General features: G+C 36.4%; 1 protein-coding gene across 1 annotated transcript; it reads left to right on the top strand.

The window, feature by feature from the left end:
* Positions 1-4,801: 4,801 nt before the first annotated feature.
* LOC109221040 lies at positions 4,802-10,779 on the top strand. The gene is made up of 6 exons (XM_019385500.1): positions 4,802-5,235; positions 5,319-5,367; positions 5,466-5,517; positions 9,411-9,574; positions 9,785-9,898; positions 10,316-10,779. Exons 1-6 carry the CDS (start codon positions 4,877-4,879, stop codon positions 10,469-10,471), a joined length of 894 nt encoding a protein of 297 aa, XP_019241045.1. The 5' UTR covers positions 4,802-4,876; the 3' UTR covers positions 10,472-10,779.
* Positions 10,780-13,140: the final 2,361 nt, after the last annotated feature.

Below are 13,140 nucleotides of genomic sequence, written 5' to 3'. Positions count from 1 at the left end.
TTTTGGGTTTTGAAAAAGTGAAAAATGACTGAAAATCCCGACTTTATATACTGTGCTGAAGACCCGGCGCGGACCGCACAAAAATGCCCCGCGGCCGCGCCAAGGAAGAGTGGGAAAACCACTCTCTGAACCTACCCAGCGCGGACCGCGCTGATTAGTCACGCGGCCGCNNNCATGGAAGGCATAACAATATCCAAACAATTCACATATAAGGACTGACGGTCATGCTAGACCCCAATGTATAGGAACTCGTCACCATGCCTATACATCGTACTCGATCATTTAGCAATTAGCAAACAAGACTCGACTCCTATTCCCTCAAGCTAGGGTTAAACCAAACACTTACCTCAACTTCCACGGCCAATACAATTCTCCACAATCGCTTTCCCTCTCGAATTCGGCTCCAACTCAACCAAATCTATGAAATAAGGACTTCATGTTATCAATATGTGCTAAACAAATCAAACCCAATGACTAATTATAGCTTTTTCATCAGTTTACCCCAAAAGGTCAAAAATGCCGCCGGGCCCACATGGTCAAAACCCGAGGTTCGAACCAAAACCCGATTACCCATTCCCCCATGAACTCAAATATGTAAGTTATTTTGGAATCGGACCTCGAATTGAGGTCCAAACCCCCAATTTTAGAAAACCTAGGTTCTACCCTAAATTCCCAATTTTCCCATTAAAATCTTTGTTTTGAAGTTGAAATTATGTTTAAGGATGTTAAGGAGTTTAGAAAATCAGTTAGAAATCACTTACCAATCGTTTTGAAGAAGTGGAATCGTTTGGAAAATCGCCTCTTATGTTTTGGGTTTTGAAAAAGTGAAAAATGACTGAAAATCCCGACTTTATATACTGTGCTGAAGACCCGGCGCGGACCGCACAAAAATGCCCCGCGGCCGCGCCAAGGAAGAGTGGGAAAACCACTCTCTGAACCTACCCAGCGCGGACCGCGCTGATTAGTCACGCGGCCGCGCTGGTCGACTTGAACCACTGGCCCTCTGAACCTAGCCACGCGGACCGCGCAAGAACGCACCGCGGACGCGCGGCTTCCAGCGCGGACCGCGCGGAAATGACCGCGGCCGCGCTGGGGGCCTGCAACACCTGAACCTGCAACCATCTGATATTTCTAGCCTAAGACCTCCCGGGACCTACTCAAAACTCATCCGAACCTTCGGGGCTCCAAACCGAACATACATATAAACTCAAAAACATCCTACGGACTCATCCGTGTGATCAAATCGCCCAAACAACATCATAATCATCAAATTAGGCCTCAAGACCCAGGATTTCCTTCCAATTTTCATAAAACATCAAGTTTAGAGTTTTTAGTCCAAAACACATCAAGCGACGTCCAAATTCAACCAAACTTTACAGAAAGTACTTAAGCCGTATATAAGATTTGTACCGGGCGTCGGAACCAAAATACGAGCCCGATACCACAGTCTTTTAATCAAATTTCATTTCCAATTTCCTTAATTATTTCCAGACAACAATTTCACACAAAAATTCATTTCTCGGGCTTGGGACCTCGGAATTTGATTCCGGGCATACGCCCAAGTCCCATATTTTCCTACGGACCCTCCGAGACCATCAAATTACGGATCCGGGTCCGTTTGCCCGAAACGTTGACCGAAGTCAAACTTAATCAATTAAATACCAAGATTTAACAATTTTTCTCACAAATTTCATATTTAAACTTTTCCGGCTACGTGCCCGGACTGCGCACACAACTCGAGGCAACCTCAAATGAGGTTTCCAGGGCCTCAGAAGTACAGATGGAGTAGGAATACAGCTGATGCCCCTTTTGGGTCGTCACATGCTGGCAAGCAGCGAACGAGGAGCAGGGGGGACAACGAACAAGACGGGGGAGGGAAGCATAACGAGAAGAAGAGGGAGGGTGGGGAGCAGCGTACATGGAGCAGCAAACTCTGAGAAAGAATAAATAAGAAAATAAGGTTTCTATTATTTGGCTATATAATGCTAATTGTTTGGGGCTATTTTTGCCAAACCTAATGTAAGGCTAAAAAGTTGCAAATTCCTGTTATGTGTTGTTATAGGATGCCAATTTTTCTTTTGGCATGGTATAACAACATACTCATATAATTGGCAGAAAATAGCCCTAGTTATAGATATTGGCATTAATATCCAATAAATGTATATCACAATTTTTCTTCTTCTTTGTGTATATTAACATGTATATTAAAATTTTATTTTCATTCGTTGTATATCAATAATATTATTCTTTGTATATCAATAATATAAAATTATATATATAGTTATTGTACCTTTATATCATTGTATATCACAATAAAAATATTGTATTATTTGTATATCATAGTGTATAGCACATCAGACATGTGTATGCCAAAATAGATATTATACGTTTATTTTTCTTCTTTGTGTATATTAACAATTAGTTTTGTTTGTATACCAAAATTTTATTTACTTCCATAATTATATTTATTATTTTTATATTTTAGAACTTGCTTAAACATGCTATATCGAAAATTTATTTTCCTTTTTTGATTACTAATAAAATTGAAGTAACTTTATTCAGAATGAATTTCCCCTCTTAAAATCAATAACGATTTAACCTTATATTGTCAAATCTAACAATGTATATCGCGATATAAAATAATGTATATATTAGTATATAACACATAATTTCTTGTGGATATGCACNTATACACACACACACACACACACGCGCGCGCACACACACACACACACACACACACACATATATATATATATATACATACCAGATAGGAATTAGAATCATTTCTTAATTAAACAAAAAAAAGGGGGGGGGGGGACCAAAAAGGATTGGTCAAAAACATATGATACATATGTGTATACGTGTAAGTATACATTTGTAATTTGTCTATCTAATGAATCTCAAGTTCATTTTTAAAAAAAAAATGTGATGAGGCGGAGAGTGCTTTGAAATGGTAGTGAGGCGAAAGAGATTAGGGTTTGGTAAATAAGGAAGTATTTTTATTTTTTTTTAGGGAATTTTGCCGTAAAAGCCAATTTTTTAGTTGAATCATTAAATGGAGATTATCAGAGAAATAAAAGGAATAGCTGGCAAGCAGCGAATGGGGGGAGGGGGGGGGGGGGGGGGCAATGAACAAGACGGGGGAGGGAAGAAGAACTAGAAGAAGAGGGAGGGTGGGGAGCAGCGTACATGGGGCAGCAAACTATGAGAAAGAATAAATAAGAAAATAAGGTTTCTATTATATGGCTATATAATGCTAATTGTTTGGGGCTATCTTTGCCAAACCTAATGTAAGGCTAAAAAGTTGCAAATTCCTGTTATGTGTTGTTATAGGATGCCAATTTTTCTAGAGAAATTTTCAAAAAACACTATCTTTTAGTGGTAATTAGCTATCTATAGATACCATTTGTTATATTACGGATTGTAGATACGATTTCTGTTGTTATAGGATGTATTTGATGTATTTAAGTTACTGTATTCATGAATACAGTAGCATTTCCAGGCGTGAAACAGGGGATTACAGCTAGACAGATTTTTGTATTCGAGTGTATTCGACTGTATTATTGGCGTGAAACATAGGATTACAGCTGGAAGATTATTGTATTCGACTGTATTCACGGCGTGAAACAGGGAATTATACTGTTTTTAAACGGAAAGTGAATCAATTAACATAATCGACTCCTAATATAACTCAACAAACTCACTTACAACACACAAATTTTGTATTTCCAGGTATAAAAATGATTCTCAACCGAAAAATACCCCAAAAACATAGCAATCTCCAGAGAAATTATATTATACATCTGAATACATAAATTATATTAATTAAAAAAAAATATATGAATACATTCATGACATATAGGGAGACAGTGAATACCATGAAATACATAGAATACAGCGGGATATATTGAAATACAATGAAAAAAAAGACAGTGAATATAATGAAATACATGGAATACAGCGAGATACACTGAATTACAATGAAGAAATAGACAATGAATACAATGAAATACATGAAAATACAACGAGATACATTCAATTACAATGAAAAAATAGACAATGAAATACATTGAAATATATTAACAGAAAACCAAGTTGTTCAGCCCCAAATTGAATTTCTGGACATACTCGATAACCTTCCCACTTTTATCATCAACAAATTGAATCCTCGTATATTTTGAAGAGATCCAAACAAAGGCAGATTCGGAAACGAGATCCAAACAAAGGCTCTTGAAGTCTCTTCTTTAGGGTTAAATCTAATAGTCCATGAAAATAACCTGCACTGATTTTCTTTCCCATTCAAGGATATGTAGTTAACAGATTTAGTCGCTGCAAGAACATAGTCATCATATCTGTCGAATCTAATCAAACTATGTCTTCTTGCAAGCCATCCAATAAGGCATCGTCCTTGAGTTCCAAACTGCAAAGGCAGTTATTTGCGCAACTGTAGCATATCAGATTGTCGCCCTAGAGAGAGAGGAGAGAGGAGAGAGCGTGTTTTTTTTTTTACTAATGGTAGGTGATATGGGTGAGAGGAATTTTGAGATTGAGCATCGTGTTTTCAGGGAATGAGGGAAGAGAATGACATGTATCAAAGTAGAGAGAGAAAGAAAATAGTGTAACTGAATAGCGTATTTAGTGGCTTAGGGGTAGGAATTAACCAAAATTAAATATTTTAACTATAAACATTAAAAGGTATCTATAAAATATAATTTTTTAAAATAGTATTTATTTAAAATTTCTAAGTTGTTAACCTTTAAAGTTTCATTTTTCTATTATATTTGACAGGGAGGCCCAACTCCAAATAAGCTCATGAATAAAGCTTTTCAAGCCGTCTCTTCCAATTGGAAAAGCTAACACAGTTGCAACAGAAATGGCTCATGTAGTTAAGCCTCTAATGAATTGGCCAAAATGGCATCACTATTTATACGTTCGCGCCTCATTCATTCACCTGGTTCAATCACCAATTCCACTCTTCTCGAGCAGTAGCGTCCGTCAACCGCCGTTATCCACGGCATCACATTCCGCTTTCCGGCAAGCTCATTTTCGTTCCGGCGCCGCCGTTAAATCGCGTGATACTCCATTACCTTCGGATCCCTATGAGAGTGAGAGTGATTCCGATGGCAAAACAAGGAAGAGTCGCAACGAGAAGAAGCGTGAAGCTCGACGCGCTGTCCGGTGGGCCATGGATTTAGCTAAGTTCTCTCCTCCTCAAATTAAGCGCATTCTCAGGTAAATTGAGAACTTCCTGATTACAATTGAAAAAGGATATAATTTAGTGTTTAAATACTCTTATATTTTGGTTTTCACTGTAGAGTGGCTTCAACAGAGCAGGAGGTATTGGATGCCGTCCTGCTAGCCAAGGTGAATATTCTTTGAAGCTTTATTTCGATAAATATTGAGATTTTATTGCTTATTTTTTTGTGGTCAGTGATGAATTTGTGCTTGGTCGTTTGCCGCAGAGACTAGGTCCTGACGTTCGAGAAGGAAAGCGAAGACAATTTAATTACATAGGTATGCTTCAAAATGCTTACTTTGATTCATATCGAGTATTAACCTTGTCATCTTTTTCGATTATGGTTGTCCATCAAAATGTCCTTTTAACAAATCTTTAAGTGCATCATTCTGAATTCAGAAATGCTAAAATTGTAACTTATATTAGTACCTTTAGTAAATTATAAAATATCTCAGATATATCCAATTTAGGTCAAAGGTTAGTCAATGTTGATCACTTGATAAGTGAAGGACTTGCAAATTAGCATTGTGGAGAACTGTTTTAAAAGGTAGCAGATAATCAATAGCATTTGGGAGGAGAGAAGGCGAATGGATGAAGTGCTAGGATTTAAGGAAGGAGTATAATAGATTTCACTCTATGAATTTGGAATTCACAAGGCTTAAATGCTTTACAGCGGGTCTGAATATGAAGTTTAAATTTACATTACAAACTCGATTCATAGACCCTTTCATCCATTATTTGGATTCATTTCAAATAATACCTATAGGCTATAAACATGGCATATGAAATTCATAAATATGCCATCGCCTCTTATTAACAGATGTTTCTATCCAAATGGGTGTATTGCTTTCCTTGACTACTAAAGGATGGACTAGTTATCATGAACGCTAGAAAATGTTAGAGACAATGTAAATTTCACTTCATAATTTACTTGTCCACAGTAAAACTATTAGAGAGAGAAAAGTACCCTTGGAGTTGTTTTTACTATCTGGTGCTTATCCCTCAAATTATATATTCTACTTTCTTAGTGCTGGTGCTCTCTTTTTTATGTAAGGCAAGTTTTTTAGTGCTGGTGCTATCTGAAACCGCCCTTCTAATGATTTTGTAATATTAGAGACAATTCATGAATTAACAACTCAAAAAGAGGGAAGCATTCTTTGTCCAATTCTATAGAAATTTCCCTTTCAACCTGCCTCTCATCAATCTATTATCTGTCATGTTTTTTATAAGGTTCTATTATCGTCATATATATTCTGAATTTTCTCCATATTGTTCGACCTCTGACCTAATAAGCTTCTCAGTTGTCTTTGTCTGACTCAAACAACTACGGGATCTATGGTCTTTGCCGTCTGATAAATTCAGTTGTAACTGATTTATCTTTAAGCTCTTTTTAGTCCTCAATTTTGTGCTATGCAAACGAATACTTGTGTTACGCAAGAAATAAAGAGTTTTTGGCCCAAATTATCCCTTATGTTTGAAGGTAGACTCAATATTGTCCTTCAAATATGGACCTGAGCACTATTTGTCCTTTAAGTTTGCAAAACTTGGGCACAAATAGTACAACTAACAGAATGGGGTTGATACTAACGGAAGAATTCCACGTGACTTGCACGCGAGAAGTCTCAAAAGCCCCTGCCTCTGATTTCTCCCCTTCAGCACGTTCCCTGTCTTTCTTTTCTCCCTGCGAGCATGTCGCCTCCATCAAGGTGGTACAGAGCCACAGATTTAGGCAAAGGCAAATATTACAGACATCCTCAAGTTTTAGATTGCCGCTTTCGGCATGTGTTTCCAGCTATAGGCGCAACTTAGTTTCAACAAAGGCGGGTAACGTGCTTGAAGGGGAGCAAACAGAGCCAACTTACTGCTGAATCATGGATTGCCAATTTGTAGTTGCGTGTTATCGATGTTGAAGATCCCTACCCTAGAAAATACCTAAAATTTCAGTACATGGCTTACCCTTTAGTAGTTGGTGAAGCACGTTATGCTCACTGGCTGAGAATTCATCTGATCATGAAGATTATATATAAAAGCAATTTAGCAAGATTAGAGATTGATTACAAGCATCTGCTCTGGAATATTTTTGGAAACTCGGATATGATTTTTTACATACAAGATAATTTGAGGAAGATTCTGCAAATTAAAACTTACATGATATAACCAGATTAAGATACATTTGAGGATGTTTTAAGGAGAAATCAGGGAAGTTCGTTACATAGATGATAGAAGTCGAGTTTGAAATTTTTGCCGTTAAGTTGTTCTTTTATATACATAGAATTTAATTTTATCCCATAAACCACAATTGTTCCTCCTTTTGCAGCCTAAAAAGACCATCAACTTTGTTCTCACTGGCATTCTTGTAATTGCTTTTTAGTGTAGCATTTAGAAAGATAAAACCTGGCATAAACTACTGTGGCAGAGATAAACACAATGGTGGAAAAATGAATTGGGGGAAGAAGGGTTTGCATGGAGAAAACACAGTGTGGGGAGGGCACCTGACTCCGTTAGTTTCTAAGGCTCTGATTGGTCCATTTCATCAGTTGGACTATTTGTGCTCAAGTTTTATAAACTTAAAGGACAAATAATGCTCAAGGTCATATTTAAAGGACAGTGTTGAGTCTACCCTCAAACATAAGGGATAATTTTTGCCAAAAACTCAGAAAATAAACAAGACTTGTTGAAAAAGGTTTTATGTCGCCTAGAATCTTCAGCGCTTCGTACATTTTGCATCCAGAAAAGCTAATATTTTATGAGATGTGATAGGCTGCTAGAGGATTGAGAAGCAAAAAGGCTAGAACTGAGTCGTAGGAATGCTTGTGTGAAACTGCCTTTGGATCTAATGCATAATTGTTCGATAACTTCTCGAGTTCCTCTTGCAAGCTATGTTGCTCGGACTCTCCAAAGATGTTGCCGGATCTGTGTCGGATCCTTCAAAAGTAGTGTATTTTTTGAGGATCCGACACGGGTGCGGCAACATTTTGGAGAGTCCGCGTAACATAGCTTGCAAGTTTTTCATTCTCACATTGGTAAGTATTTTGGTCATTGGAGTGGGATTCCATGACAGGTTCAAGGGATAGGGCTCAAAGGAAAGTAGGTCTCTTTGCTACAAAATGGAGTTGATAAACAAATTTGTTAGTTAAAGTTGATGCACCCAAAACGTAAATGGGATTGCAAAATAGCAAATTGCTAAACGGAAGTAGACACTCCGAAAGTTTAAGCTGCTTAATACTTAATAGTAGTTCATACTAATGGAAAAGGAAGTAGTGGCATGCTGTAGAGTTTCAATAATTTAGTTGTTGGGAACTGCGCAGGGCAACTTATTAGTTATTACTATCTAAGTTTAATTTGAATCCTCATAATTTCTCTATCTCATATTTTAGGAGGTTCATGTAACTGGAGGGTAAACACTAAACAGTAATACTGCAGTATCGTCACTCGGTCGAAAGAAGAGCAATCAACTGAATACTGTTCTTGGGCAGAAGCACATAACAAATGATAAACTTGTACTTTTGAGAAGGGACATTCTAGTGAAAAAATTGTTGGTCTATCACTTGATGTTTGACCTATATACTATCCGTTATTAGGAAGATCCAGCAATTATTTATAGCTGTTTAAGTTCTATACATGATTATAACAAAAGCAGTAATCTGAAAATTGGATATCCCTTGTGAATGCATTATTTACATCCCGCCTTTTCATTTCTGCATTTGTGCTCGCTCCAGGCCATAGTGAATAAGCTTGTCATGTTTTTTGTCCCATTTTTCTCTAGGACAGTGGTGCTTTGTATAATTGATTTGTAAACTGTTCATTCTCATGACGAAAAACCATAAAGTTCAGTATTAAGAGTTGTGGTTTATTAATTGATTGATTGTGCATAGTGTTCTTGATGCATTATTTATATTACTAAATGTGGTGGTATAAACTGAATACCGTGCAATTAATGTTGTTATTTATCTGCATTTTACAAAGACATGGTTTACTTTAATGATTTAAATTCTAAAATCTATGGTCTCATAAACCTTGGAAATTTTCTTCTGAATATTTTTGGGCTAAGTTCACCCTGGAAATGTTTGTGGCGTGATAATTTCAGTGTATTCTCCTGAAACTTTTGATTACGAGCAAATGATGTATGTCCAAAGCTATATGCTCACGATGTGATACAAATTCATGTTAGGTAGATTATTGCGGGATGTTGAGCCTGAATTGATGGATGGTTTAATTCAGGCAACAAAAGATGGAGACCAAACTAAATTTCAGGCTTTATCTGGTTCGGAACTTTCGGCTATTGAAGATGTTGATGAAGAAGTTGAAGAGACTGAATATGAGGATGACGAAGATGTAAGGCATAATCTCCATCCTCTTGTTTTCTTTTCTCAAAATAATGTGGGGGAGTCAAAATTCTTTGGCTGCTTTTCTGTGTTAAAATTTGAGACAGAGCATAACAAACTAAAATTGCTAATTTTTTCCTGTAATTACATGAAACCAGGTTAGCTGGAACACAGGAAATGCTACATCTTTAACCCTTGCTTCCTTTTTGTTTATTTTCAGGATTCTGAAGATGATACTGCTTTAGCTGATAGATGGTTTGATGGCTTGATCAATAAGGACGTTGACATCACAAAAGAAATTTATTCACTAAGAGAGGTTGATTTTGATCGCCAGGTTAGTTCAGCTGCTTATGCACGGGTCTGGTGTTACTTATCCTTTTTCCTTGACATTTTGGATTTTTTGCACATGATTTTATGATTCTTGCGCTCAATCGCTTTCCTGTATATGTTCATCCCCGAAGACAAATAACCAGTAAAGGAAAACTAGACGAAGAACTAAAATGGATAAATCAGTTTGCAGGCTGTCAAGTGTGCACCCTAACCTATAACTCTATAATTGTTAGCTTGGTTAACTGTGCCTTTCATCACTGTAAACCTAAAACTGTCAACTTCCTTACACTGTTTATATGGAATATGCTGCCCCTACTTGAGAAATTGAAGAAAAATTATGTGGCTTTTGTATGAAAACTACAATTTGTTTGTCTTGCCCGGGTGTATTATTTATCTAACTATGTCTTAATCTCTTGTACAGGAGTTACGTGGTCTTGTTAGGAAAGTACAATCAATACGAGAACATCGGAGCAATTCAGACGAGGACGAAGGGAAAGTAAATAGTGATATCGTCCGTGCAGAAAGGTCCCTCACCCGTTTCCTTCGAGGCCTAGCCAAGCAGCTTCCAGCTGAATAGAGTATCAGATTCATCTGGGAGCATTATACTACCACATGGCCATCAATAGATCCAAGCACATTAAAGTGTACTCGTGATACGTCCTAGTACATGCATGTACTATCTGGAAGTTAAATCTCATTTCTCTGCCTCCATTGGCTCTTATTTCCCTGTACTATTTTTGTCTTTTTTTTAGGGGAGGGGGTTTGTAGGAGATTATTCTTTATAAGCCAGAACATTACTGTATTTTTGTTTGGAACTAGAGTATTTGAGTTAAAATCTTTGAATATTTGCAAAACATCTAATGCAACGTGTACAATTTTTAAAAATTTGCATAATCTTTGGCTGATAGATGACGTGGGATTTAGAGCTTGTTTGTCTTGATTGACAACTACAATGAAAAAATTCTTGTAGTTTCTATGTGTCATTCCCTCTTTCTGCGTCAGCTGACGGTAATGAAAGAGGAGTGGCTGGCTGCTATGGTTGCTTGGAGTAATACACCACTCATTGATTGAAGGACAAAGACATTGGTGACATTTGCATCGGGCTTATGCTATACAGGTAATGTATTTGGTTTTGTTGAGAAACTCTGATAATAGAGAAACTTCCATATTGTCAAAATACATTGCTTTCAGTTGATGTTTCACTTTCACATTGTAAGACAGAATATATGAGTCATCTCTAACTTTATTTTGCTGATTCATTTGACTATTAATAGAATTTTCTTAGTTTAATTTCAATATTAAAGACAACTTGTTCAACACATGATTCATCCTAGATATAAAGAAATACTTCTCCTAAAGTGGCTGCTCCATTTATTCAGGCAGACAGTGGTTTGGTGGAATTCAAAATTGCTGACTAATGTTGATGTGTATAGATTCAGTTAGGTTTTCTTGGCTTTGAGAAACTGTTGTGGATAGCATGGAGCTATCAGTATCAGTTAAAAAGGGTCGGGGCCAAGTCATTATCTGCTAATTAAGTTTGGGCAGCTGTCCTTTGGCTGTGATTAATAGCCATTCCTTTATCTTAACTAACTCTTCCTTCAAGATAATATATGTTACATGTACGTTGAACGAATAGTTGAATCAAAATGAAAAAGTTAGGAAATTATTTCTGTCGAATGTTTACTTTTCTATGCTTTCTCAATTCGTTAATATTTTTCGTAGGACCTTTTATCACGGGGGCAATTTGAGAGTTGTGACCCTAATAGTAAATTTCGCCTATGTAATCGAAAGCACAGTCTCTCTTATGAGGAAAAAAAAAAGAGTTTACTAATTCCGCTTGTGTGGGCTTGCTCATGTTGTTGGTCCCAAGTTCGGATAAAGGAGGATAGTTACAGTAGACAGACAATCAGCGTAAAGCTTACTAATTCAGGGTGAATTCTCATAATACAGTTGTTGGGACGTTACAACTCATGGAAATGATTTGTTTTCCGGTGCAACCTAATGCGTAATTTAAGATATTGCAACAGACTATCTGGCTGTTGTATTATAGAATTTTCACTTCCATATGCAATTTGGTTATTATTACTCAACATAATAGAACCATTATCTATACCTTGTTTGTTTTACGGAAAAGTGAAACTTGACACAAAAATATCTTACCGACAAGATAATTGTAGGACCAAAAAATAGCATTTAGCAAAATGTTCTGAGAAAAATTATTAGAAGTTATGCATGTTCTTCTTGATAATTTTCGTAGACTGAATTGTTACTGTTTTGGTATTCAGAGTATTCATCAAGTGAGTCGCTATTGTGGTAGTACCTAACCTGCATTGCAAATTGAACTCGGCAACTGAGGTAGAGCTTGAAATTTATGCTTTCTGAACTTATTAGGAATTTCATAGCTTGTTTTAGTTATTTGATTCGCAATTAATATTTATATATATACTTAATAAAAATTTTAATACTAATATAAAGACTAAGCAAAAATTATTGGGTTCGATCAATCTCATACGTAATACACTAGGCAGCAAGAGATTAGGAGGGCAGTGGGCAGTAGGATAAGGTAAAGCCCACTAGCCATCGCAACCACTGATCTACCCATTGGCCTAGAAGAGTGCGCTCCTCTATCTCTCGTTCACCATCGAACACCAAAATGTGGTAATTAGTGCAGAGTGTCATGTCCCAGCGACTTCTTTGTCTTGTTGAACACCTAAAGATTACGACTCTAAACCGAACGATTCCATTTGCCTTTTTGTGAAAAAGGTTTCTCACATGACACGGTAAATACAGGCCGCCGTGCATGCACATAATAATAATAATAATAATAATAATAATAATAATAATAATAATAATAATAATAATTCTGGGTTGTGGATTCTAAGGTTGAATAATACGTAGTACTATTTTTGAAAAAGTAGAAGTAATATAGATTGATAATATAAAATAGTAAGACTATCAGTTTAGTTTACAATTTAATTGGTCATTTATCATGTTTCTCACCTCCAACTTAACAATTTATGTTGCTAAAAATAGTTCTTTGTTTATTAGATTTTAATTGGCATTCGGACAATATTGATCGAAATTGAATAAAAGGTATTTGAAGTTAAATCTGAAAAAGAATATTTGAAAGTCCTTTGTGTTAGGAAATGAATTCAACTTGGAAGCAAAATTGAAAAATTGTGAAGGATAACTTTTAAAGTAGCTTTAAATAAAAAATAATGTGAAACTTTAAATGAGAAATTAGTA

The sequence above is a fragment of the Nicotiana attenuata genome, unplaced genomic scaffold, assembly GCF_001879085.1.
Source record: "Nicotiana attenuata strain UT unplaced genomic scaffold, NIATTr2, whole genome shotgun sequence".
Taxonomy (NCBI): domain Eukaryota; kingdom Viridiplantae; phylum Streptophyta; class Magnoliopsida; order Solanales; family Solanaceae; genus Nicotiana; species Nicotiana attenuata.
The sequence above is the reverse complement of the archived record's forward strand: the minus strand, read 5'-3'. Positions and strand labels throughout refer to the sequence as shown.